The following is a 26,792-nucleotide window of genomic DNA, read 5'->3' on the forward strand; positions in this document are numbered from 1 at the left end:
AGTACCTTGAGAGTATTGGAGGAACTCTTATCCAGCGGTTCAATATTATTGGCCTGCTGCTGCTGCTGAGATTGCGAGGGCTGAGCGCAAACGGCGAGAGTCTGCGTCTTGGCGGCCGCGCTGGTCGGGACGGTAATGCCAGGCGACGGCGCCGACGTCGACGGCGGTCCATTGGCCGTCGTCCCCATCGTCGCACCGGGCGAGGTGACGCTCGCAATGGTGCTCTGACTCTGCGATGCCATTGTACGCGCCGATCTCTATCGAGAGGTATTTACCTACGCGTCGACACCGACGATCCTCGTCGTCGTCGTCGTCGTCGCCGGTTTCCTGGTTCGCGGGCGACTCGGGAGGGAAACTCTCGACTTACTCGTACGTCGACTTCCTTATCCCTCGAGTCTCCGGTGATTCGCCGTGACGGCCGTCACGGGACGCGCGAGGACCGCCGCCGGACATTGACAAATCGAGCGCACAAAGCGCAGCTCACGCCACGGCACGCACGACCAGCGAAAACTCGATCGTCTCTTCTCACGAGAGGCGCCCTCTCTCCCCTCCCTGCGCTCGGATTTAAAATCGATTCCACACCGGTTCGATTATCGATGGTGTTCGACCTAACCCCGACTTCAGGACTTTAGGAATCCAGTCTACTCTGGCGGTGTAAGAAATTTTCTTGATTTTTTCGAGTTTGTTTTTGAAAAATATTAAAGAATATTAGATTAAATATTAAAGGAAATCTTGGGTATTTAGCTTTTTTTTTTCTTTTTCAATGCCAGCCTCTGCGCGTATTTTTAATATTTATCATCGATAACTTTAGTAAATAAGAAAATATATTTTCTATCTATCGATAATAAAATGAAAATCGAGATATAACAGTTCATATCAGAATTATTCTGTTTACATTTTTCAGATTTTTCAGAAAATAAAATATTGATTATATTCATTTTACCCGTATGCTTTTTGCATTCCAAATTAGACAAAAATATATATTACGAAATTGATTGAAAAGAGGAGGAGAAAAAGAACGTTGGAAGATAGTGCAATTGGACAAAGAGAAAATGATCTTAACTGTCAATTATCAAATTACGTATATACGCCAATTATGCGTCAAATTAATAATTGAATAGAAAAGCGTAGAAGCGTGGAATAAAAATTCTTAAGGAGACCGCGATCTGTTCGGAGAACCCCGCGAATTTTCCCCCTATCCAGTGCATGCACACTCATCGAGCTCGATATGTGTACGACACACGCGCGTGTAATATCGGTCCACAAACCCCTATCGGCGTAAAAGTTGCTTACGTCGCATCGTGCTAGCGCTGATATCTCACGTTGTTACGACGTCGATGACGGGAGGATCTTGGCAGTAGGCAGTTGCATATGGTTCCGCGTGCGTTGGTTACCGTGTGGGATGGTATGCGGGATAAGGTGTGCTGCGGGAGCTGGTCTTGATACTACATACAAGTGTAACGCAGAATGGGTAACCAGGTGACGCGCCCCGGGATCGCCTCGCACAAGAAGCTGGAGTCCGGCAATCACGCGAACGCTGCTCCGAGAAGTAATAATGCCACTACGAGCGAGCCGGATCATCACAGCTCGTATACGCAATTTTTCCCCATCGAGAGTCTAGCCAAGGTATGTATCACTCACCACACACACACATACATTTTCTCTCTCTCTCTCTCTCGTGCCAATTTACAATCACATCAAATTACGGATACAGGCATGTTTTTTTTTTTTTTTTTTTTTTTTTTTTTTTTTTTTTTGAGGGCGGAATAGAGGGGAAATTTGCATCACAAGCATTTCTACAGCTGTTTGAAACGACAGCAAAGACAGATATTCTCAGCTGGCCGACTTTTTGGAAATAGTTTCTTATGTTTCGTACCATTTATATCATTAAATACGATTTGCAGAAACGTTCTATACTTTTATTTTTTCTTTTGCGATTGTTCCTTATCACTCTATCATGATTTTCTAAATATTTTCAACAATTGACGCTTTTCTTCTAGTCGGTTAATCTTCCAGTCACAAATTAATAATTATATATTTTATACTCTAGTAACTGTTATCGTACACATACAGCTAATATAGTTAATTTATATAAATAAAAATTAAAAAATTATATGCGTACATTTTTATTTTTTATTTTTGCATACGCAAACATGGAAGCAAATTATATTATCTACAATATATTAAAATGTATATTTAGCGCCGCATAATACTAACATATAAATGTATACTTTGCAGATACTATCGCATCTTGCAAATCAAGAAGAGCATGTTAATGGCATTACCATGTCTGTATTTCAAAAATATTTATTTCCCACTCATCCTGAATTAAGCGAGAAGCTTTTTACTTATTTACATCATAATGCTCATACTACAACCCCGTATATAAGTACGACAGCTTTCAAGCAGCAAGCCGAGAAGCTCCTATCGGTAATGAATGATCAAGCTATATTAGAGAATTATATAAAGATGTATTCCAACATAAAAAACGACGGCAATGTTACTCATGAAACACTGAGAGCGTTATTGATGTGTTGCTACCAACTGGCAATGGAAAACAATAGTACCAGCATGTGCCTTCATTCGGAACAGATAATAAATGCTGTCGTTATTTCGTGTGTTAGTAAATTTATTTAATTTAATAAAATATATGTAACTAAGATTTGTGATTATTATAGGTATTTATATGAACAGACATAAGTCTAAATTAATATACTCAAAATTGAAATGAATAATTTCAATTTTTACTATATATCAATATATAATTATTATAAATCTTTAATTATTTTACAGTTTCACGGTAAAACTAGCTTATCCACGAATTATGTGAGCAATTGGATTGGGCAACATTGTCCGCGCATGGTGCACGGCCTACAGCGATATGTGGTACACGTATTGACAACTGCTTATCGCAATGGTAAAGCACTTTTGTCGAAGGAACAACCGCAACCTCCTATCGAGATACCGACGCCGGTGTTGGAAAAATCGAATTTAGAATTTCCTCAAACAAACGTATTGCCTATAAGCTATGTCTGGTTGTTGTCGTGTACATTGCCACAGTGTTACCTCCAGGTATGTTGTCACAAAGTACAGAATAATCAATAAATATAGATATAGATATAATGATTACATCCTATCTACAGAATATTTAAAGATTGATTATTATATTACCCGTCTCTATAATCAAAGTCTATCGCTATATACATAGTTAAATCTTCGTATCTATGTGCGTGGTGTGTATGTATAGACCAACGATTCACCCAAGGACATAACTCACACTTTGATAGCCAGAAGAATGGGCAGTATTTGTCCAAGGCATTGGACGTTACTATACAATAGCGGAGAACATGGGACCGGAGCTAATCGCTTCCTTCACCATGTATTAGGTTACAGAGGTCCTACTCTACTAATTATAAGAGCTGCTAGTGTAGAGAGGGATGAGGAATGTCCGACGTATTGCATATGTTCAGCCGTCGAGTGGCGGGAGAGTCATCTCTATTGGGGCGATGAAGACTCGATGGGTATTCAACTGACTCCGTCCTATAAAGTTATAGAGAAAGGTGCGAAGATACTATACCTCAACACGAATATCAGGGGTTATCCGCATGGTTTACGACTTGGTAGCGATCCGCGTTCACCGTTTATTAGTATCGACGAATCATTCCATTCGGTATGTATTGCCGGCGCGCCTTATCGCATTGCTAGCTTGGAAGTCTGGGGTTGCGGTGATACAAAGTTAAGGTACTATCCTTTTTATAAATGTATTTTTCTTTATAAAATTGATACAGAAAAACGAGAGACACTATTAATATATATTCACAGAGAAAAGCAGTTGGAGATTAAAAAGTGGCAGGTAAAGGAAGCGGAGAAACAGAGAGTTGTGAAATTAAGCACCAGTGATTGGCTTGACCATCCTGATCGTTACTTACTTGAGTTAGCTGGTAGAGCATCTTATAACGAATCCAATAAATAGGGCAGACAAGAGAACACGCGTAAACTGCTTATATTATTTTATTTTGTACATATGTATATAGTGTCAAAGATATTATTGGAATTTCTCTGTACTTACACGGCGCATGTTAAAAACGTGCCCATGAAATGTGATTATGTGATTATTGTGCAAAATACAAGGGACTTATGCTGGACGTATTTAAGTACAAGTGCCAAGGTTTGTAACAGTGTCTATTTTTTTTCAATATTTCCTCCATGCCACGTATGAAATTAAAAGTTACCAATGAAATTTATCTTCTAGATCATAAAACAAAAGATCATGCACATATTAGATTGAAAAAAAAAAAAAAAAAAAAAAAAAATTATATATATATATTTATTTTTTTCGTACAAAATCACACAAAAATCATACGTTTATATCTCAATATATAGTTGCAAACTTTTCGGTAATTGTACTTTTGCGATTGTGCTTTATCATATTTTACATTGTACTTTAAATTTGAAAAATTTCAACTATTAATTTATTATTAATCTATTTTTCATATATATTATTAAATAGTGTCTTTTGATTACTCTTTCAATTCTTTGTCATTATTGTCAATTCTAGAAATGAGACTTTCCCAGCTAAAGTCTTCTTCGCCATTATGTAAACTTATCGTATTCTTCTCATCAATGACATCAAACAGATTTTTAAATGGCGTATATCTCATCAAAGTGATTTTATCAGTGATTATAATCAGCTTATGTCTCGCGCGAGTGATGGCTACCGTCAAACGTCGCTGGTCATCCAATATCTCGAATTCTTTCTTTGTGTCGTATTCCATGCTCTTTGTACACGAATACAATATAACATCTTTATCGCGTCCCTGATACTGATCCACAGTGTTCACTTCCACTTCCCTGTCTATAACCTTTTTTAATAAATTTATTTGAGCGTTATAAGGTGCAATGATTCCTACATTTCTACTGCTCACACCTGCTTCAGTAAGCACTTGAACGAGGCGCAGGATAATAGCTGCTTCCCAGACATTTGAACACACCTGGGCATTTATTTCGTTGCCAGATTCTACTTTCAAGTTATAAGTGCTACCAGTATCGAGCACCACCACTGAATCATCTAAATTTCTGGAAAGTGTGCTACTTATCCACCTTTCACAAGATGAAAGATATTGTTCCATGTTAACGCCGGTTAAAGTCGCATTTTCCACTTGTTTGTTGCCCGATACTAACTGGCCACGGTATGTCGCGTCATTGGCCAATCTCATGATTCTCCCGTTCATTCTATACTGTTTCGACAAATTAACAGTATTGTTGTCGCTATCGAGCCTGATGAATAGGGACTCGTCCCCGCCAAGCCTCGCAGCCTTTTTGTTCCTGATAACAGGCGGCAGCTGATCCGGATCCCCGACGAGGATAAACTTGCGTGCGCTATACAATGGACGCAGCACCGTGGGCTGCATGATCTGCGCGCTCTCGTCCACCACGCATACGTCGAAAGTGCGTCTCCTAAGAAGTGCGTGATACGCGCCATAACAGGTCACGCCAATGATCTGTTTGCTATTGTAAAGTATCTCTAAATTCTCCGGCGAGTCACAACTCGCCAATGCGTATTCCTCGCTCTTGCATGTCAATAATGGATGTATCTGCTTCGTTGAGCCCAGACGTAAAAAATCAATGTTACGTTCCAGCAATTTTAACAGAACGTTATCCACTGCGCTGTGCGTGTGCGCGGTGATCAAAACGCTGGATCCCAATGCTTGCAGCAGCTCTATCAATGCTACCAGTGTTTGTGTCTTCCCTGTGCCCGGCATGCCCTTTATCAGAATGTATTCGTTGGCGGCTAATGCCTTCAGCACAGCCCTCTGTTGATTCTCGTTGAGGTCGCTTATTATTTTGACGCTAGCTGATACGACTGAGCGAGGCAACTTCTCTGCAAACGTGGCCGGTGTCCTGTCGATGATGATGCGCCGAAGTCTGACGCTGGTCTCGTCATTGCTCAACAGACCAGCTACATTCGCATAATTGAAAGTGGATAGACCCATGGAAGAGTATTTATCGATATGGAACGTAGAATGAGCGTTTTGTCGCGTAACATCCTTATCTAATAAGACTGCGACAGTGTCATGCGAAACATGCATTATATATCCGGCGGCTATATTAATTCGTACGTCGGTACTGATGATAATATAATCATTCTCGGTAAATGCGCTGTTGAATGTGCCGTTCTCGACGGTCTCACCCTTAATATTAACACGGGCAAACTTATGCCGATACCTATCTTGCTCCATCATCACTTTGCCTACGACCTTCAAGTTACAGATGCATGTTCCTCTCGCCTCTCTTTTCTCCGGATCCATCGTCCATATATTGCTTAAACTGCTATTATTATTCTCGTAAGTTTCTTCCAGTTGCAGTAATGCGAGCCACTTCATAACGTAATTCAAGTGACTAGATTCAAAATTGTCTAGAAGTTTCTTCATCGGCGCCGTTAAGGGATGCGATGGCGACAAATTTGCATTTAGGTCCCTCGTCAAATACGCACAACATAGAGTCTGATAGGGACATTTGTTGCATGCACTATGGTTTATAGGATCTGGCAATTCCATCGCCTTTAAATCCGATTCCGAACTTATGCTACGAAAGTCCTCAGGCTTTTTGGAGAAATAATGCACCAAGGTATTCCGTAGCAATATCAGATCTCTTTTCTCGTGATGACTGCTTTTAATTTCTTGCATCGCGTTTTCTTTCAGATACAATAGAAGACCAGTATCGATATTCTGATCTCTAAAGTCCATCATCATAAGATAGAGAATAACTTGGCCTTTATGCTCGGGCGAGTAAGAAGCTTTTCCGGTTTTCACTTCCAAAGGCATGATTTTTCTTTTCGAATTAATATTCACCTCCGCCGTCACGTCTATTCTTCCCTTTATACCTAATTTCGGTATGTAAATGTTCTCCTCGATGTCTTGTATATTACAAATATTCCCCTGAAAGTTATTCTTTAAGTCGCTTATACGTTGTTGCTTGTTGCCCTTGATATAATGCTGAATAAACTCGAAAATTCTCGGCGCATACTCCATCATGCGTTTCCGACAATCTGCGAGCGACAGTTCCGACGTGTAGAGATAGTCTATCGTGCTTTTCGATTGTAACATATCGTCAAGCAACTTGATCACGTCGGACAGCGCGTAGATATTTTCCAATAGAGCTTTTTGTAGCCACTGATGAACTAAGGATCCTATGGTCATTACAGAATAATCAGCATTCAAACTTGGCAGCGACTCTATCTTTCTAAATTTATCGGTCAATACTGCTCGTCTATTGCAAAATAGACCACTCGTTATTGTCGTGCCTGATATTAATATATCAGGCTGCGTGATAAGAAAACCATTATTATTATCAATAATCCATTGCTGCAAATCTTTTTTAGCCTGTATCATGACAATATCATCAATTTTCGCTTGCACATCTTTCCAAAATCCTGAACATGCGACAGTATCGGTATTTTCAGATTCTATGTGCCGCAGTGTTAGAATGGTAATTCTCGGTTCATGTTTGATATCGATTATTTTACATCTTTGCAAAGTAGCGAGATTGATTTTTACATGACATTGCTGATCAAAGAAACTATCAAATTCATCTCCATTTATCATAGAAAAGTACTGAGAAGATTCCATTTTTTTTAGATTAATAATTTCTTTACGGATAGATATTTCGGCACATGAAGATGACTTTAAAGCAGTAGTATTTAGATCTTGCGATTCTTTAAGAACATAATCATTATTATCCATGACTTTTGAAGTATTTGTATTTCTAGCATTTACAGAATTCTGTGATGTATTTATCTTCATTTTGGTTTTCACTGTATTTACTTTTTTATTAACTTTTTCAAATGGTACATTATCACAAACTACTTCATTCTCTAAAAAATTATCGTATGTGTCTTCTAAATCTTTTGTTACAGATAATAATACTGAATCTTCACGCGACACAATATTGTCCGTCTTTACGACACAATGTTCCTTCAATATATTGTTACTTGCATTACATGTTTTCTTAATACTTATACACGATTCTTCATTAAATGAGTCATCTTTTTCTTTTCTTTTCTTTGCAATTGAGACTTGAGATGAGTTTGAATTTGACACAATCTCATTGTTGCTTACATCAAGCTTTGGAATTTTTGTAAAAAATGATGATATTTTTGTCTGAGATTTTTCAACGTTATTATAAGCAGATATCTGTAAATGAAGATAAATTTTACTTTATTTTATGATAAACTTTTTAATGCATTTTTCATATGAAATATGCTGATATATCTAAATTCTTTTCTATTGTCAAAATTACTAAATCTATACTAAAATTTAAATGTATAAATAAAAATGTATAATCTTATAATCTATTACATTAACTATTATATTAATCTATTTATCATACAAAAAACGATATAGCATTAATGATCGTTATAATAACAATATAGACATGTAGTATACAGACATTTATAAATATTAATTACCTTTCTCTGTGACAATTGACGTTTCTTCATGTTTACATGCAATATGTATATTTAAAGTAATTTTATATTGCATTACATATCATATATGATTAATCCTGTCTCAAACTAAAAATTATGATAGAATTATCATTCCCGCGCAAATATCTCGTTCGAGTGTCGCCATTTTAATAAACACAGATAATATAAGAAAATAGATACCTAATCCTCGTATTTTGCTTCGAAATAATGTTTTAAGCGCCATCTAGGCGAATATTCAATATGGCCGATTTCTAACAAAGAACGTTTACAAAGCCCGTATCAGACTATGCATTGAGATTGAAATTTGACCAATCAGGAAATTTTAGTTCCTTTTATCCTGATTGGTCAAATTTTAATCTTCAATATGTAGTCTGATACGGGCTTAATAATGTGCGCATAGAGACAATGGACGTTTTCCAGCAAGGTATACAGATGATACAGTGTACTACACATTATCACATGATTAGATGTCAAATGATGAAATTTAAAATTCTGTATTTGATAGCCAATCGCGTGATAATGTATAGTACACTTATGCCATCTGTGTACCTTGCTGGAAAATGCGCACTGTAATCAGAGACTGGCGACGAAAAGGCCACTTGATTGGTTCGCAATTTTTCATCTATTATCGCTGATTTTTAAATCTATTAATTACATTAATCTTAAAGTGAACCGGATAATTATTACTTAAATGTGTAATCAAAATTTTTTTATTATTAGTTTTGTTAAAAATTATTTGATTTATGTTGCGTTTGATGTCATTTTAATCGCAAAAATCTCATTGATCCATAAAAATTATTTTCAAAATTTTTAAAATATAAGAATCTTTTTTAAACTAAGAATCAAAATGACAGATATCTAAATTATAAATTATCCTTTTGTTGCGATCCTTACAAACAATAACTATTTTTCTTTCTATCAAAATACTTAAAGTAAAGATATTTTCTCGCATGCTTTATCGTACGACCTTTTGGATTATTTAAAAAAAAATGGAACCGCAGAATCGAGTTATTATAATAGAATCGAGAATTAAATTCAAATGAGATCAAAGTTATTATAGTTTGTTCCATAGGTTTTCGAAAAACCGTCAATTGTCGAAAAAACACTTTTCGATACATTTGAAATTGTTTATTAACTGGTTTGCTTCAAAACCTATGGAGCGAACTACAATCATTTTCATCTCATTTGAAAGATAATTTAATATCGAACAAAAAGTTCTATAAACATGCGTCGAAAAATGCTTCCTTAAAAAGTTAGCGCCTAAAAATTGAATCTGAAATCACTGTTATTTTTTACATTTTTACAAATACTAGAACAACACAGACGCGCGCTTTTATTTACGGACATTTTCCAATTTTTTTAACTTTACTTTCTTAACTTTAACTTTTTCTTTCACAAATTGTCAAAATTCGCATAATTTGACAGTTTCAAATAACACGAATAAAGATCAGATATATTCAAGTTCGAGGTTTCATGCCCTTTTTTTTAGAAAGGGATTTATATAATTTAAAATATTCCGCTTGTATATATACGTCATAGTACGGAAAATATTTCGGCAGCAAATTGTCAATAACATAGTATTTGGCCTTGGCAACAATAAATATTAGCGCGCTATTGTTGATGTGTTACGGTTTACGATTTTATTATCATTCGTACAACGACGCTCGAGCAGTAAAGTAGTGATGGTATAAGCCGCTCCGTGTCGAATTCCTTTTCTAAACGCGACCGCGATAAATATCGGGAAATATAATAAAAATAAATAATTAATTATCTTTTACATATCTTAAATAATACGTAATTATATCGCAACGATAAATCTCGAGACGCGTATTTCGCGCGTGACGTATACACATATAATCGAGAGTCGAAGTGACAGAAATCGAAATTGTAAATTATCGTTTTGTCGCGACTTTTTTTCTCTTTTTATAAACAATAATTACTTCTTTAAAAATACTTAAAGTTTAATTATATTTCGTCCGATACCTTATCGTTCGACTTTTCGACGATTTAAATATGATTCGGATCGAGAACGCGCAATAAAATAGTCGAATCGCATATCCGAGTAATTAACGATAAGCTCCGTAATATTATTAATCGTAAGTAAATAATTTAAAATACTTGTACGATTTAATATTCCGCGATATACGTCATAGTACGCAAAATATTCGGCTGCGAATTATCAATAACATGGTTTTCGGCCTTGGCCGTGTAAACATTAGCACGCTATTGTTAACGTATTATGGCTTGTCAATCGCACGGCGACACTCGAACAGTAAGGTGGTAGAGCGCGAGACATTATCAAATTCCTTTTCTAAACGAGATCGTAACAAGTATCGGAAAATAATTTGATACGATTATTGTAATTAACAATTGATTAACTTTTAAAAATAAGAAATAAAACAAAATAATTCAATAATAGAGATAGTATTGTTGTAACGATATATTTACATCGCATCTCTTTTAATCGAGGAAAAAAGGGATATATGCGATATAGTTAATCTCTTAATTATACATAAATAAATATTATAATAAATATGCGTATAATAAATTTTTTTAAATATTTATTATTTTCAGCGCTGCTATAATTTAGATCTTCTATTTGCATGTTACAGAACAACGTAGCGACTCTGACATTATGAGAGGAGGAGGAGGCCTAGGAGAGGCATCCTGCACCGGCGGAGCAACCCTAGGGTGAGTATTTATTATTTGTATATTATCTATTGTTAAAAATTGCGTACGTGCATTAATTCTTTTTATTCGAATGAATTAAACAAAAGAAAATTAAAAAAAAAAAGACTTTTACATAAATCTTATAAAAGTTTCTACGTAAAAATAATCTCTTTACAATTTATAAAATTGTTCTATATTTATATAGAGTTTCTTAGTATCGTTCGCATCGGATATAAAATATTCCGCGCAAGATATCAATTATATTTTGAAAGCTGCTATAATGAGAATTTTATATTTGTATGTTACAGACAACGTAGCCTCAAGATCAACAACTCCGCTGTTGCGCATCAGTGTCGGTGAGTGACAAATTTTTATTTTCTTTCAAAGTAACGGATTTGTAGAGATTATAGATGTAGATTGTAGATTGTAGATAGTAGATTGTAGATAAATCCGTTACTTTTAAATGGATGAGCTGAAAGCGGATGAAGTTGAATAAATTTTAATAAATTCTTTTAATATGCATTGCATCTATTGCAAAAATAAATTAGTCTAAATTAAAGAAGAAAGATTATAGAAAACATTTTCTTCCCAATTTGTAAATTTTATCTGATTTATTGAATAAAAAACGCTAGTAATTTTATCAATTATATACGTGTGATGGGGTAATTTATTTTTATAAGGCGCGGTGGATCTTATTCTAATTTCTTACAGCTTATCCATCGTAGAATTTGTTTCTATAGACATTGTTTTTATTGCATAGACTTTGTTTTAACTGATATAAAAGAGACCAAATGATCAATCAATTAAATTATCTATAATATCATAATAGATGGCAGAAATATTGTATAAATTAATCTTATTTCATTATAAATTATATATTATTATATATTATTATATACATATATTATAATATTATTAAATAAATCATATATTAATCTTAATTAAATTTATATATTTATTATAATTTATTATAATTTTTTAATAAAAATTTTGATTGGTAACTTGGTTCTGTCTCAGTTAAAATAAAGTTTTATTAAAATAAACGTCTAACGAGAACGATCATAAAATCACGCGATCGTCATCGAGCGTGAAATATTTACGCTCATCTGCCGATGACAATAATTACTCGGCAGAAGAAGGAGTTTATCTCCTTACGAGCGCAAGAAAAATCTTGCGCCTATTCGCCGACGATAATAAATAGCCGGCGATAAAAAGGAGCGTGATCTCCTTTTTCGATCTCTGTTTAGAGATTGATCCAGAAAATGGCCAGGAAGAACGAAAGGTAGGTCCAACTGGCCCGAAGAATGAATAGGCTACGCAAAATAGGCCCGCCGATACTGGCCAAAATGCGTAGCGAGAGATACATGAGGTACGATTAGGGTGCGCGAATAGGGCGTGCGGTTAGGAATATTTTTTCCAAATCTCCTCTGGTTTAGCCAGGAAATGGAATTGTTAGGGCTATAGGGATTATTAGGACATCAGGAAAAAAAAAACAAAAAAAAAGTAGAGAAATAAGATTAAAATATATATTGTAATAATTACAGTAGCATGTTACAGGTACATATCGAGAAAGGTATTTCAAGTATTGATTTTTCTCAATACTCTCTTAAAATGCATACAAAGGATCATAAAATACTTGGGGATGACAATTAGGCTTATTTGCTTTCAAAGAACGTGCACCGACATCCCCTATTGAGAGACAGGAATCGTTATAGGTCTATTGAAAAAGCTTCGTCGAGTGTATAAATAATGCGGTCGAGGCATGACATTATCCGTAGGTCACGAAATATTTCATGCTTTTACTTTCCAATGATTATCCGCGACTCGCGAATTGTTCCGTTCTGAGTAATTATCTTAGTCGCTAGCAAATCGTTTTACAAAATTTTACGAAAGGACGATGCAAAGATTCAGTCAATATGCAGATCGCGTGCATCTCTCTTCGAGCCAAACGACATGAATAATCGGGCAAGGACAATAACAATGGATTGATAGCATGCGAACCATTATAATAGCTTTTCCGTTAGCGATCGGGGATATACATATAGTAATAGTGATGGTAAAGAATAAAAATAGAGTCATCCAGTTATTCTTCAGTTACTGTCCTTTTCTTACGCTTCTCTATCGATCATTTCTCTTAATATGCGTCGAGGTAGGGAGACAGGGCGAAAAGTACGGACGAAAAAGTTTTGCCTGCCAAGTTACGAGAATTTTAAGACGCTAGGCTGCGATTGGAACGATACGTTTGATATCTTGTAATCTGCGATTTTATCGTCATCAAATTGATCTCACTTAAATAGGAAATGATTATTATTATCACAAATTGAGTATATTTTTCGTGATTTTTTATTATTATTATTATAAGTGATAATCGCAAAATCGTAAGTATATTTTGCGCCGGTCATTCTTTTAATGAAATGTAAATGATTAAAATTGCGTTCTTTACTATTTTTCTTACTCTTAAATTAGATTTTAAAGTTTTAAATTCTTTTCTAGGCTATCGTGTCGTCAATATTCCGTCACATCAACTTTATCAATCGCAATCTTCAGTTTTTAGTTTTTACTATATATATATACATTGTTCTTTAGTTTCATTCTCTTTCTCTCTGAAAATGTTGAGAGAGCATCATGTATAACGCATTTTATATCATCACCTATTATCATAATGGATACTTTCAGATTCTCGTTTGATATATTTGTCAATTGTTTAGTTTTCGAACTTTATCGCTCGAACGGATAAATCATACAAGTATCGAGACGATATGGTACATCATTTGAAAAAACAATCAGCAACACGAATAAAGCGAACCTCCCTTATTATACGAAACACACTATTTGCAAACGAAGCGACTGTTCATGTAAAAAATGGGAATTACAATAAAGCCATATTTCTGTACAATCAAGTAAGTTCCACAAAAAAATATATATTTCTAAACGGTCCAATTAACTCTCTTTACTAATTCTTAATCAACTATAATAAAATATCGGAACAAAAATAAGTTTGTGTTATAAAAAATAAATATAAACTAAAATAAAAGCTAATTATTAAAATAAATTAATGTATTATATAAAAATTTATATTTATCTTATTTGAATAGTATAACAGTATATTATATGTGCGTTTGAATATATGGTATATAAGATATATAGGTATGTGTAATTTAAAAGATTTTTGAAGAATGCCTGGTGACATTAAAGATATTGCTTAAATATAATATAACGCAATATGCATGCGTGTGTGCGCGCGCCAGTGTGTGTATATTAGAAGAAAAGTGATGATTATATCAAATTTAATTTAATATATCTTAATATTTCGGCCATGCAAAAGAAAAAGAAAGAGAGAGAGGAGTGAAAAATTATAATACGTATCGTAAGCAAAACAAAGTGTAAAATTATATATGTTATATACATTTCCATTATTTATTGTATAGTTTTATACTTAATAATGATACATTATAATAAAGACATTTTTTACAATGTAGTGTGTAGTACGTGGTACAAGATCGGAAAACAAAACAATTGGAGTGAGGTATAAAAAAATTCTTTAAATTAACATGTATCTCCAACAAGATATACAATCCCGATTTTCTTTAATAAAATTAATTTTGTTATTATAATAAATAATAACAATAGGTTATATATATTTCATGATATGATACATGCAGCTAAATATTTTATCTCTTACGCAACAAAATCGACAAAATTATGTAATCTATCAATTTTTAAGCTAGTTTAACATTTAAGTTTATATTAGGTTGAACCGAAAAGTTCGTTTCATTTTTTTCCTAACGGATGAAGACTGAGGAAATCGTACGAACTTTCCGTTACAACTAATATAATGCGCGATAAAAAATGTGCAATGTTGTCATCTAATAAATTTTCTTTCCACTTAGAAAAAAGAAAAAGTTATATATTTATGTTTAAGATAAACTTAAAGACGTGCATAAATTTTCTAGATAATATATTCTTGCACAAAATTTTATCGCAAATAAAAAATATTTATATAACGTAAAAAAATGCGACCGAGATTTAAAAGAAAAAAAGATATATCTTACAATTATATTATCTATTTTCATCTTTAAGAATATGAAATATCAAAGAGCACTTTATACACATATTTTTCATATTTCGTAATAGCCAAATATAAGATTTGTTTTTTCTAACTAAATTTCTTGCAGTATACTAAAAATAAGATATATATACAAGCTAGATGCGTTCAAAGAGACGCTATTATTCCGAACGTACCCTAAATTCAGCTAGAAAGACAAACCTATAGATATTTATCGTATTTGTCCGTGTTGTTACCCGTTTCTAAGGAAACGAGCTTCCTATTTCGAGGTGTCGACAACCACACGTATGCTGACACGTAGATAAATAGCTATTGTTCCTATACGCAAGGTGCCTCTCTTTGTTTTCCTCAACTACGTGAAAAGAAACAAAAGGAGAAATAATTTGAATATATCTCTAAATTAGGCTGATTGCAATATAATATTCTAATATAATCGAATAAAAAATCAAGGAGCTTTCAAAATGAACGACGATGTATCGCGAAGTGTCAGCAAGAATGATGTAGCGAGCACAGTTGAACATCACGTCATGGACATCCTGAATCCCACATTGCATCATCACGATTTATTACAAAGTTATGTGCGGACGCGCGTGGAAATTGGTTCCGATTCGAAACAGGATGTTGAAGAATTCGAGGAATCGAGCAAGGAAGCGCGTTCGAGCAAATATCCGACGAGGACGAATGGCACCGAGAATTCTCGCTATGACGATAGAAGAAAAAAGAATAATGACCGAACGGCAAAGGAGAGGTCCAATATCACCACAATCGCCGTGGTTGAATCGGAGATGAGAATTGAGAAATCGAAAAAAAAGTGACGCCAATATGACGGCGACAATCGTCGGCAGGAAGAAGTGTACACCGATAAAGATCGCGCCGCGGCCGTGAACATGGGTAGCACGGACATAAAGCAGTCCCTGAAGATGAAGCAACGTCAAGATCTCAGCAGAGATTTACAAATCCCGGAGGAGACCGAGCCCGGAGCATTGCTGACACTTGGTCTGCGCGAAATGCGCTTCGGTGATTTCAATATCGCTATCGACTGCATCAATAAGGTTCATTAGCTCGCTTCCTTATCCGATCTTGTCAATTAATCGAAGCGCGTAATTAGAACAAGATTAATATATACATATATCTTTCATTTATATCATATTTAATCGCGCGCACCGCGTCTGAATAAACATATAATCTTTTGTGTAATCAGATATATAGTTAAATCGATTATAACAATTTACACATTATGAAATGAAATTAACTTAACAAATAATAAATATAACTTTATATAAATATTAATAACGATTTGATATAATAATAAATAATAATCATTTTTTTTATACTTAACGTTCTCTCTCTCTCTCTCTCTCTCTCTCTTTCTCAATAACAATTTCATTAATATTATAATAATAATTCCAATAAGGACATTAGGATAATGGAAAAATTTCTTTTGACAGGCATTGGATTTGAATCCCAATGATAAGAAGGCTTTAATAGCGCGAAGTAAATGTCATCTTTTATTGGGTGATGCACGAAAAGCGCTGGACGATGCTGAGGCAGCTTTACGATTAAATCCTAAAGATTCTAGCAATGCCAAAGCTGTATACTGCAAAGCCGAGGCTCTTTATCATTTAGGCGATTTTGAAATGAGTTTGATGTATTATTATCGCGGAATGAAGATTCGTCCAGAATTCGGCCAATTTCGTCTAGGTGTTCAAAAAGCAAGAGACGCGATACAGAACATATTGCGTAAGAATTGATAGGCATTCTAATTAACGATCGTGGATAAGAATTAAAAACTAAAAATGAAAAATTAAAAAGATATCTCGAGATATCTTATGGAAATATAGAAATATGTCTTTAGATTTCGTAAATGTTGATAAATTCATTTGCTGTACAAAAAGAAAAAATATAAACATGTCAACATGTATTAATAATATAAATTGGTAAAATATATATAATATAATAATCAAACTTTTTTTTTCGATCGAGTAAATTAATAAATAGTTGTAAACTGTAACCAATTGTTACGAAGATTATTTTTATCGTATAAATGTAAATAGTACATTTAGATTGTTTTATATAGGCGTATATGCAATATAATTGAAATATTATTTTATATCTAATTTTTAATATTTTTTTTAATTTTTATATAATGATTCAGAAAGAATAAATAGCATGCAGATTATATTTCTGATGTCAAATTTGTCATGTTTTTATGCTTGTGATCTCGTATTTATTGTTATAAACAATAATAAAACATGTTGATTATTACATGCAATAGGATGAAGAGATGTTGAGCAAAAACATGCAGACCGTGAAATTTAACGATGACTTGAAGCGGATATTTTGCATAATTTATTTATTTAATTAATGGATTAAGTAAAAAAATCGTAATGACAGGAATCCAAAATAATAAATTTTGTTGCGATCTCTCTCTCTCTCTCTCTTCCTATCTTCCTCATTCGTTATCTCTCTTTATGAGAATTAATTATAATTTCAATGCACACTGAGGAAACCATTATAAAATCTAATATATTTAAAAAAATTTTATTAAACATTTTTTATGTGTCATAAATTAAAATATTATATTTTACTATTATCTAGAAAATAGAACGCTTTCAAGTTTAAATACAAATAGCACTTGAATACTTGGAGTTTTTCTCTGAATTTACAATTATTATTCTCTTCATTATCATTTCACACTTTTAAATATAATTTTATAATCAATTCAAATAATTTTCAAGTCTCTATTTCATAATATAAATCTTCCCTTATCTCAATTATATTCGTTATGCTATAAAATATGAATATTGTATTTATTCTAATTTGTAGTTTTTTTAACAAAATTTAATTAATTTGATTTTCTAATTATACCTTTGCAAAAAAAACAGCAAATAATTTCAATGTGCAGTGAACGTTTTTTTAATTATGAACATTATTTTAAATATAATAGATAATTAATATTTTCCCTAATTATGTGTCTGTTACTTAGATTAAATTGTAAATGAGGATTAAATTGTGCCACTTGACTTCAAATATGAAATATATTGATGGAAGCAATAAAATATAAAAGATTTCATTTCTATGCTAATAATTATCTTTAATACATTTTATCTTTAATACATATAAATATATAGCAAAATATAATCAATTGTATATCTTAGTTGCAATTATGTATAATCTCACATTTAATTCTTATTTCAAATTCAATTACAACGCACAACAGTCTGTTCTCTCTGTGAAGCAGTAGATCGAGATGTTAGAAGATCAGTCCTCAATCGGCGAAATAATAGAACGTGTGGTTCTAAAAAAGAAAACATTTTAATTTGTATATTTATAAACAATAATTATAGATGTAATTCATATATATTTTTATTTGTCGAGTCGTACCTGGTCCATGCATCATATAATGCACCCATCCAGGACTCTGTTGGACCCCTAAATTCCTCCATTCTGTTTCTGTCATAAGATGAGTCTTGGGAACGTGTCTGGCAAGATCAATCGGCAATATTACATGCCTATAAATAATTCAAAACTTAAATTAAATAATCTCTAGTTCAATTTTGTTAGATTTAATGAAATTAAAGCTTTTAAGTATAATATTCCTAAATTTTTAAATTAATTATGAAATACTATATATATATATAATTAATTAGATATGTATTGTAATTAATTAATTAGAGATATTCGAAAAAAAATTGTGTTCCAATTATAATATGGAATGTTTATTTTTAAATAACCATTTTGCTTAACTTTCCAAATCTCATCTTCAGTACATCACTCATTAGATATATTTATAATTAAAAAATTTACCTATATTCATACTTATCATCGCTGTACTTTTCTGAATATTGAATCTGATCTACTGGCATCTTCCTGCTTTAAAGTAAAATAATTAAACCAATAATCTGAAAAAATTTAGTCTTAAAAAAAAAAAAAGAAAATAACATTATTTAATCCTAAATTTTTTAGACTAATAAACATATCATTCATATGCAAAGCTGGTTTATAACATATTTTGATTGTTCTATAATGATTAAAAGAAAAATTCTGTTTATGATAGACCATCTCATTAAGTTAATGTAAATTAAATACAAAATTAATCTACAGAAAAGAGCAATTATTAATAATTATACAAAATATAGAAAGATTTCGATGAGATTAAAATTTTTTATAATAACACACAAAGCCTTTAATATTAATATAAATGTTTTACTTTAGCAAAATAACAAGTTTATATTTTTACATAAAAGAAAATAAATAAAAGTAATAAAAGTAGAGATAAAAATAAAATAAAAATAATTACAAATTAATATGCATGCATAAAGATATTCCTTCTCTAATTTCAATGTATAATAAACTTCTCATTTTATTAAAACAAAAATTCTTATAACTCCATAAAACGATTCTAACATTATTATTAAAAATCTTCACACATTTGTAACAAATATACTCAAAATTTGAATATAAATAGAAATTAAATATTAATTATATTATAATTCTGTTTATGCTCATATATTTGATCGATAGAAAAAATTGTCTAACCTAAAATATAATGATAAATTTCCTTTGAGCAAACACAAATGTCATTCATCAAAAACATGCAATGTTTTGTACAAACTGATAAAAAGGTATTACGTATATTTTACATGTTTATTCAAATCACATGTAGAACATGTATCAATATATAAATATAAATAATCTCAAATCCAAGATAACCTTTTGATTAGATCCTAAATCCAAACCGCTTTTTTTGATCCGCAAACCGGGGGCATTAAATATGACGTTACATTACAGTAGTTTCATATAGCTGTTTTGAAATTATCAGAAATTACTGAGCTACTCGGGACGAGATCTATTCTTCATCTCTCTCTAATTATAACTAGATATGGAATACACTAGTATCCGCGACTCAGATCATTGGCCAATCACAGTCGAATATTCTCGAAATAATCGATTGTCATTGGTCAATTTACTAACGACTAACAACATACGACTTATTTTAAAACAGGCCTTAAAGTTGTGGTTAACGTCTATACTCTTTTCGCTTCGAAGCATTTAATGGACCAATCGGGACAAAGAATTTTACATCGAAGATATCATGGAGTGAAGCATTTACGCAAACGCAAAGCCATATTATAAAGGGTCACAACTTCGAGCTTCAATTGGTCACAGTTTTTTTTCGCCTTGTCCCATATCTAGTTACGTATTTGATACAGTTAAACTGCGTACGCGTCTATAGGTTAGATGTGTTGATAATGATATATTGTTATATTTTTGTGACAGTATTGTGACTGATTTAAAAAATTTATATATAACATTGAGTAAATTTCGAAGAAAAGATGGGTGTACCAGCATTCTTTCGTTGGTTAAGTAGAAAATATCCCTCCGTAATCGTCGAGTGCATCGAGCAAAAGGTAGGTTAGATTGCTCGATACTCTCTTTTTATTTGCGTTATGTATTTATATATCGAAATTATTATTATGTTTATCTTATGCCTTACGAAATTTTTGATTCATTGAATAAACAATACTACATATACTAACGTTTATAAGTAACTGATGGAATTTTTCTTTACGATACGATATGCGTATATGTTCTATAATTTGGACTAGTTCACAAATCTAAACATATATATATATATATATATAAGCATAATATATAGCTTTCTTAGAAATTTTGTAATAAAAATATCCTTGATCTTTTATTTGGAAGATTTTTAGTTATTATAAAAACGGAAGACACTCTTTCTTTATTATTGAATCATATGTTATTTATATAAATATGAATCATATGTTATATACTATATACTATGTGTGCTTTCACAAACGTAGAGATTTGTTTTAGTGTAGAAAAATGCAGTTCTATATATATAATATTTTTTTCTTTATTTTTAATATTATATCAACCTTTTCGTTTATCAAATAATATTTTGTAATCTCTATTAGATAATATTTAAGATACCATCTTCTCTCAAATTTTTGTAGTTAAAGAAATGATGCAGAATATTTCTTGTAAATCTCCATAATTTGAAAGAATTGTGTATATATTATATAATTATATATATATATATATATATATATATATATATATATATATATATAAGATGTTTCTGTGAAATTGCTAAACATTGGGAACATTTCGCTTTGAAAAAGGATTATATGTGTTTCCAAATCATAAATGCTTTTATTCGTAACTTGAATTCTTGGTAAGATTAGAAATATTAGATATTTCTATCAAGTTCTCTCTTAATGTCAATAACAGTATTGATATATTAATTACTGATATATAATATCATGTTTTTGTTTATTACTGCTATACAATATCAGTAATAAACAATAATAGCATGTTGCGTTCTGATAAGTTTATAACTTAATATTGCGTTATATAATAATAAATCTCAGTATACCGGAGCAATTACAAGTATCGGTTTATTTGTATTTAGACATTGATTTAAAATGTGCATCACTATGTAAATGTCATTTTCAACTCATTTGAAACAAAAGAAAAAAATAATATCTATCTTAACAAATCTCTGCAAATTTTCTATACATTCTCATAAATCTTTGTCACGGACAAATGACATGTACAACTTGGAAAGGATATATTTACAGATTTGTAACATGATCTTTTTTTATTTTTGCGACTAAGATATACCACTTGACGATTTATTTCAGGGATATCTTATACAGCTCAATCGTATTCTTTTTATGTTATGATCAAAATTTTGTGGACATTTTTAGGCAGTAACTGCAGATGGTGTATGTATCCCTGTGAATTCTGCCGATCCAAATCCGAATGGAGTGGAATTTGATAACTTATATCTTGATATGAACGGTATAATACATCCCTGTACACATCCGGAGGATAAGTGAGTAAGCGAAATCATGCAAAAAATATGTTGTTAATATAATCTCTTATTTGTATAAAACAGGCCAGCGCCCAAAGATGAGGACGAAATGATGGAGGCTATTTTTGAGTGCATTGACAGATTGTTTCGTATTGTTAGACCAAGAAAGTTGCTTTATATGGCAATTGATGGAGTTGTAAGTATTTTGTATGAAATATGTAAAGGAAAAAAATGAAAACAAGAAATACAAAACTATAATATGCAATGCGCAATTGTCACATAGGCGCCAAGAGCTAAAATGAATCAACAAAGATCTCGACGATTTCGAGCCTCGAAAGAAACAACAGAGAAAATTAATGAAATACAAAAAATACGTTCCGAATTAGCCAATAAAGGAGCGCCCTTACCTCCTGAAAAACCGAAAGAAGAACATTTCGACAGTAACTGTATCACGCCGGTAATAATATAGAAAAGATATAAAGAGTAATATGTTTTTATTTAAAATATTTTTAAATTATTTACTTAAATTATAAATGTGTAATATTTTAGAACTTTATATAAGCTATATCTATATATTTTATTTTTATATAATTGAAACTGGGATTAATTTTTAATTTTAAATCGAGATTTTACTAATAAAAATATGTATATTATTTATATATCAAAAGCTTTTTCCTAGGGCACACCGTTTATGGCAAGATTATCAGCATGCTTGCATTATTATATTCATGAACGTTTAAATAATGACCCAGGTTGGAGAAATATTAAAGTGATATTAAGTGATGCTAACGTTCCCGGCGAAGGAGAACATAAAATAATGGATTTTATACGGCGACAAAGATGTAAATTTTTATATTTATATTTACATTATATTTCTATAAAATTATAGAAATACTATGAAATTTTATTTATTTTATAGCACAACCCGATCATGATCCCAACACGCAACATGTTTTATGCGGAGCAGATGCCGATTTAATTATGTTGGGTCTTGCTACCCACGAACCTAATTTTACAATTATTCGCGAAGAGTTCAAACCAAATAAGCCAAAACCATGCGATATATGTGGTCAGTTAGGACATGAAATGCGAGAGTGTACAGGAGCGGAACCAAATCAAGGACAGGAGGAAAATGCATTTGGATCTGAATGCCAGTACATATTTGTGCGATTAAATGTTCTCAGAGAATATTTAGAAAAAGAATTATCTATGCCAAATCTACCATTCAAATATGATTTTGAACGAGCTGTTGATGATTGGGTGTTCATGTGTTTCTTCGTAGGGAATGATTTTCTACCGCATCTTCCTTCTCTAGAAATTAGGGAAGGCGCAATTGATAGACTTGTTACTTTATATAAAAAAGCAGTTTATAAAACAGGAGTATGTAATATTTCTTACAAGAAAATAATGAAAAATTAGTAATTTATATAGTGATCGTGTTTTTTAAGGGATATAGTCATTATATAGAATGTCCACAAGTATTTAGTCACTTTTTTATTGAACATTTATTTTTTCATCATTTCTTGAACTTGAAGATTTAATATTTTCCTATTTTTTAATTTCTACAAATAAATATTGTTCTGAATAAGTTTTGAAAGTTTAAATCTTCTTAAAGATTATTATCAAATTGAATAAAAACAGCAAAGTTTTAACTTTTACATTTCTTTGATACTGATTAAAAAATTAATGAGTAAAAGATTTTATTTATATTTAATTGATTGTAATTAAAAATAATATTTTCTGAATTTAGATTGAAATTAGTATGGTGCTTGTAAAGTTTTTTGTACAAATTTATTATTAACTATCATATTTATTATTTGTTGACAATATAGCTATTCAGTAGCATATTAGTTAAATGATTCGCTATAATTTAAAAAAGAAAAAAATCGATTTTAACTAGATTTATCTGCATTTATATATTTAATAATTAATTTGATTCACATATATATATATGCGTCTTTTTAAATTTAGTAAATTTGGAAAAGGAAATCTATCAAATATTTTAATTTTAAGCAAATTGTGGCAAGTGTCTTTTACAGAAAGTATATTTGTAAATTATTTGCACAGGGTTTTTTGACAGATAGCGGCGATGTTAATTTAGATCGTGTACAATTAATAATGTCAGATCTTGGTGATGTAGAAGATGAGATCTTTAAGAAAAGACAACAAAATGAATTAGCATTTAAGCAACGTGAGAAGGACAAGAAGAGGAGACACGAAATTATCAGTAACTTTAAACCAAAATGGATTCCCGCAGGACAATTTGCACCGACTGTAAGATTTCAAATTTATTATAATAATTATAGTACTTGAGAAACTAGTATTAAATTAAGTATAATCAATAATTGAGATCTAATTTGTAACTTTTGTAAATAAAATTTCTGAAATTGATTGATGCTAGAAAAATTGATCAAATAACAATTATTGAGACATAAGAAGAAATTTTCAGGATATTCTCTGTATACAATATAATAATTCGGAAAAATCTTTGCAGGCCCTTGGACAAACGGTGAAACCTATAGAAAATGCACGTTATGAAGCTTATCAGATGCGCGTGCAGGGTAGAAATTACAATACGAATGCTGCCGACAATACAAACGCTAATCATGCCTTAGAGAGCATGTTAAGACCCGAGGTATCAACTTCAACTTTTTTTTTCTTTTTTTTTTTCTTTTTTTTTTCCCCCTAATAATTCTATACGCCCGAGATTTTCGCAAAAATCGTGTTTTTTATAATACATATGTAATATATTTACATATAATACTTGTATATCTTGTCTTTTACTTTTACATATTATTATGTAGAATGCAGGCAACAGAGGACAAAAACGTCAAATTGAAGAAGCAACAGCAGATGATAATGATGACCAATCGCACGATGAAGTACGATTGTGGGAGGATGGTTTTAAAGATCGGTATTATGAATCTAAATTCGACGTCTCTCCCGATAATCTTGCCTTTAGGTAATAATGAATGACAATTTTTATATTTGCGAACGTGCGTTTGCCGATTTAAATAAATAATATTTATTTCGAAAAATTGACACCACCCCATACATAGATATTTATCCTACTCGTTTGTTTTTAGAAATAACGTCGCTTTGCAATACGTACGTGGTTTATGTTGGGTTTTGCGATATTATTATCAAGGTTGCGCGTCGTGGAGATGGTATTTCCCATACCACTATGCACCGTTCGCAAGCGACTTTATTAATATCGGTGGTCTCTCTACAGAATTTGAGAAGGACACTGTCCCGGTAAGATTTTGCAAAATATAAATATGTTTGCGTGTATCTATTTCATGATTTAATGATGTTTTCTTTTTGCAGTTTCGTCCATTAGAGCAATTAATGGGCGTATTTCCTGCTGCTAGTAATAAACATGTACCTGCACCATGGGCAACATTAATGACTGATCCAGTATGTATAACGATCAGAGAAATGGTTGAAAAGCATGATACTATACTAGTCTATCTTTACGATAGAATTAATACGGCTTTGCAAGCTATTATATTGCTGCTTATCGCATTATTCGAAATAATTTTTATGTCCTTTTTTCTAATATCCTTTACTCTCAAACTAGAAGCAGATATAAGCATTAGATAAATAATAAGAATAGTAATTAAACATATATTAAAATAAAATAGAATTGTAACATAAAAAAAAGAATTGGATCTCAGATAGTTGTTTATTGTTTTTAGTACATTTATTGTTCAGATATATGAATTTTTTGTAGAATTTGGTATATATAAAACATGTCATCTTTATGACTTCATAGAGTTTCTTCTTTTATATATATATTTATTTATTTGTTTATCATGTATTATATATTTACAGAAATCTGAAATTATTGACTTTTATCCAGAAGATTTCAAAATCGACTTAAATGGAAAGAAATTTGCATGGCAAGGCGTAGCTCTGCTTCCGTTTGTTGATGAAAAAAGATTATTCAAAGCTTTGGTGCCATACTATGACAGTTTGACAGAAGCAGAAAGTGAGTGATATATTTTTTAAACTGGCATATCTCATAACATACATATCTAAATCGTTTAATCCTTTCATATAATTATCTCCAAAACTTAGTGATTGTTAAAAAAAATGTTACTTTATTCTCTCTAAGAAATACATTATATGTAAAAGTACATTTTATATATGTGTTTAAGAGTACACATTTTAATATAACTTTGTCTCTTAATGTCCAAGATTCAAGTTTCTAATATTAATATTACATTTTTATTTTTAGAAAAAAGAAACCTTCGCGGTAATGACAGACTGTATATTGGTATAGGAAACAATAATTATAATTTTATAAAAGGTTTATATACGAATCATATAGAATTTGATAAGGAAATTGATATAAGTATAGACGGTATGCGAGGCACTGTACTCTTATCGGAAGATTGCGTGAGTGACGGAGGCACGTTACCTTCACCTGTGAGAGGTCTGCCAGTCAGAAATAATAAAGTGTACTGGTTCGTATACACATTTATATACACGATACGATGATACAAATACAGTAGGACATGGATAAGTTACTCCTCGTCACGACGTATCATCTTCATTAACGCTAATGTCGCGTTACCTCCATATATTATCAGGTGACGCGCAACCACAATTAATCTCGTATATTCGAGACATACTTGACAGTGTGGTGTGTGCAACTGCCTTAATGCAATTGTAATTTCGCGCTGTAGTGAAGATAACTTTTTTTATTTCAAAAGTTTTCGCTT

At 31.8% G+C, this 26,792-nt stretch overlaps 5 protein-coding genes and 1 pseudogene across 14 annotated transcripts in view; 3 read left to right on the top strand and 3 right to left on the bottom strand.

Moving 5' to 3' along the window:
* The window catches only part of Naus (cortactin binding protein N-terminal like nausicaa), a 43,386-nt gene extending 41,770 nt beyond the window's left edge, over window positions 1-1,616 (bottom strand). For 5 of the 6 annotated variants that reach the window (XR_011448390.1, XM_070313348.1, XM_070313347.1 and 2 more), the window contains exons 1-2: window positions 1,294-1,616; window positions 6-646 (exon numbers count right to left, since the gene is read on the bottom strand). Coding sequence is in view for 4 of the 6 variants with exons in the window: in XM_070313348.1 (XP_070169449.1) it covers window positions 6-242 (237 nt within the window). In the remaining 2 variants the exon portion in view is untranslated. The remainder of the gene's footprint in view (window positions 1-5; window positions 647-1,293) is intronic. The other variant, XR_011448391.1, reaches the window with a different exon arrangement.
* Window positions 905-4,176, top strand: LOC138942886 (uncharacterized). Of its 2 annotated transcripts, XM_070313352.1 has the most exons (5): window positions 906-1,626; window positions 2,239-2,619; window positions 2,794-3,072; window positions 3,248-3,741; window positions 3,823-4,176. In XM_070313352.1, the coding sequence occupies exons 1-5, from the start codon at window positions 1,468-1,470 to the stop codon at window positions 3,971-3,973; spliced, it is 1,464 nt and encodes a 487-aa protein (XP_070169453.1). In that variant the 5' UTR covers window positions 906-1,467; the 3' UTR covers window positions 3,974-4,176. The 2 variants fall into 2 exon arrangements, with proteins under 2 accessions (XP_070169452.1, XP_070169453.1); XM_070313351.1 differs by having other exon boundaries at window positions 905-1,626; window positions 3,248-4,176.
* On the bottom strand, window positions 3,222-8,497 carry Dna2 (DNA replication helicase/nuclease 2). Its single transcript, XM_070313488.1, has 2 exons — window positions 8,468-8,497; window positions 3,222-8,192 (listed from the first exon to the last, which is right to left on the bottom strand). Exons 1-2 carry the CDS (start codon window positions 8,495-8,497, stop codon window positions 4,521-4,523), a joined length of 3,702 nt encoding a protein of 1,233 aa, XP_070169589.1. The 3' UTR covers window positions 3,222-4,520.
* A 7,034-nt stretch (window positions 8,498-15,531) lies between these two features.
* On the top strand, window positions 15,532-17,099 carry LOC138942921 (dynein axonemal assembly factor 4-like; annotated as a pseudogene).
* Window positions 17,100-18,318: 1,219 nt separating this feature from the next.
* Window positions 18,319-20,074, bottom strand: LOC138942918 (cyclin-dependent kinases regulatory subunit). 4 transcript variants are annotated; one of them, XM_070313410.1, is made up of 4 exons: window positions 19,761-19,862; window positions 19,029-19,094; window positions 18,606-18,733; window positions 18,319-18,519 (listed from the first exon to the last, which is right to left on the bottom strand). In XM_070313410.1, the coding sequence occupies exons 2-4, from the start codon at window positions 19,085-19,087 to the stop codon at window positions 18,422-18,424; spliced, it is 285 nt and encodes a 94-aa protein (XP_070169511.1). In that variant the 5' UTR covers window positions 19,088-19,094; window positions 19,761-19,862; the 3' UTR covers window positions 18,319-18,421. The 4 variants fall into 4 exon arrangements, with proteins under 4 accessions (XP_070169511.1, XP_070169512.1, XP_070169509.1 ...); XM_070313411.1 differs by having other exon boundaries at window positions 19,029-19,091; window positions 19,761-19,857; XM_070313408.1 differs by lacking the exon at window positions 19,761-19,862 and adding an exon at window positions 19,935-20,074 and having other exon boundaries at window positions 18,320-18,519; window positions 19,029-19,091.
* A 365-nt stretch (window positions 20,075-20,439) lies between these two features.
* Rat1 (5'-3' exoribonuclease 2 Rat1) overlaps window positions 20,440-26,792 on the top strand; it is a 33,307-nt gene continuing 26,954 nt past the window's right edge. The window contains exons 1-13 of the mRNA XM_070313418.1: window positions 20,440-20,632; window positions 21,959-22,086; window positions 22,150-22,261; window positions 22,349-22,522; window positions 22,745-22,907; window positions 22,985-23,445; window positions 24,133-24,339; window positions 24,560-24,700; window positions 24,870-25,027; window positions 25,152-25,320; window positions 25,393-25,482; window positions 25,900-26,056; window positions 26,306-26,534. Coding sequence (XP_070169519.1) covers window positions 20,558-20,632; window positions 21,959-22,086; window positions 22,150-22,261; window positions 22,349-22,522; window positions 22,745-22,907; window positions 22,985-23,445; window positions 24,133-24,339; window positions 24,560-24,700; window positions 24,870-25,027; window positions 25,152-25,320; window positions 25,393-25,482; window positions 25,900-26,056; window positions 26,306-26,534 — 2,264 coding nt within the window. The 5' untranslated portion in view covers window positions 20,440-20,557. The remainder of the gene's footprint in view (window positions 20,633-21,958; window positions 22,087-22,149; window positions 22,262-22,348; window positions 22,523-22,744; window positions 22,908-22,984; window positions 23,446-24,132; window positions 24,340-24,559; window positions 24,701-24,869; window positions 25,028-25,151; window positions 25,321-25,392; window positions 25,483-25,899; window positions 26,057-26,305; window positions 26,535-26,792) is intronic.

The sequence above is a fragment of the Polyergus mexicanus genome, unplaced genomic scaffold (assembly GCF_030449975.1).
Source record: "Polyergus mexicanus isolate NDT 795.1 unplaced genomic scaffold, iyPolMexi1.0 SCAF_24, whole genome shotgun sequence".
Classification (NCBI taxonomy): Eukaryota; Metazoa; Arthropoda; class Insecta; order Hymenoptera; family Formicidae; genus Polyergus; species Polyergus mexicanus.

Excerpts from the sequence above, each read along its gene's own strand:
- LOC138942886 (XM_070313351.1), top strand. The coding sequence starts at position 1,468 with ATGGGTAACCAGGTGACGCGCCCCGGGATCGCCTCGCACAAGAAGCTG. Across the intron at positions 2,620-2,793 it reads ATGCTGTCGTTATTTCGTGT|TTTCACGGTAAAACTAGCTT; the intron begins GTTAGTAAATTT and ends ATTATTTTACAG. Across the intron at positions 3,073-3,247 it reads TGCCACAGTGTTACCTCCAG|ACCAACGATTCACCCAAGGA; the intron begins GTATGTTGTCAC and ends GTGTATGTATAG.
- Dna2 (XM_070313488.1), bottom strand. The coding sequence starts at position 8,497 with ATGAAGAAACGTCAATTGTCACAGAGAAAG. Across the intron at positions 8,193-8,467 it reads GTCAATTGTCACAGAGAAAG|ATATCTGCTTATAATAACGT; the intron begins GTAATTAATATT and ends CTTCATTTACAG.
- LOC138942918 (XM_070313410.1), bottom strand. The coding sequence starts at position 19,087 with ATGCCAGTAGATCAGATTCAATATTCAGAAAAGTACAGCGATGATAAG. Across the intron at positions 18,734-19,028 it reads GATGATAAGTATGAATATAG|GCATGTAATATTGCCGATTG; the intron begins GTAAATTTTTTA and ends AATTATTTATAG. Across the intron at positions 18,520-18,605 it reads TTATATGATGCATGGACCAG|AACCACACGTTCTATTATTT; the intron begins GTACGACTCGAC and ends TTTCTTTTTTAG.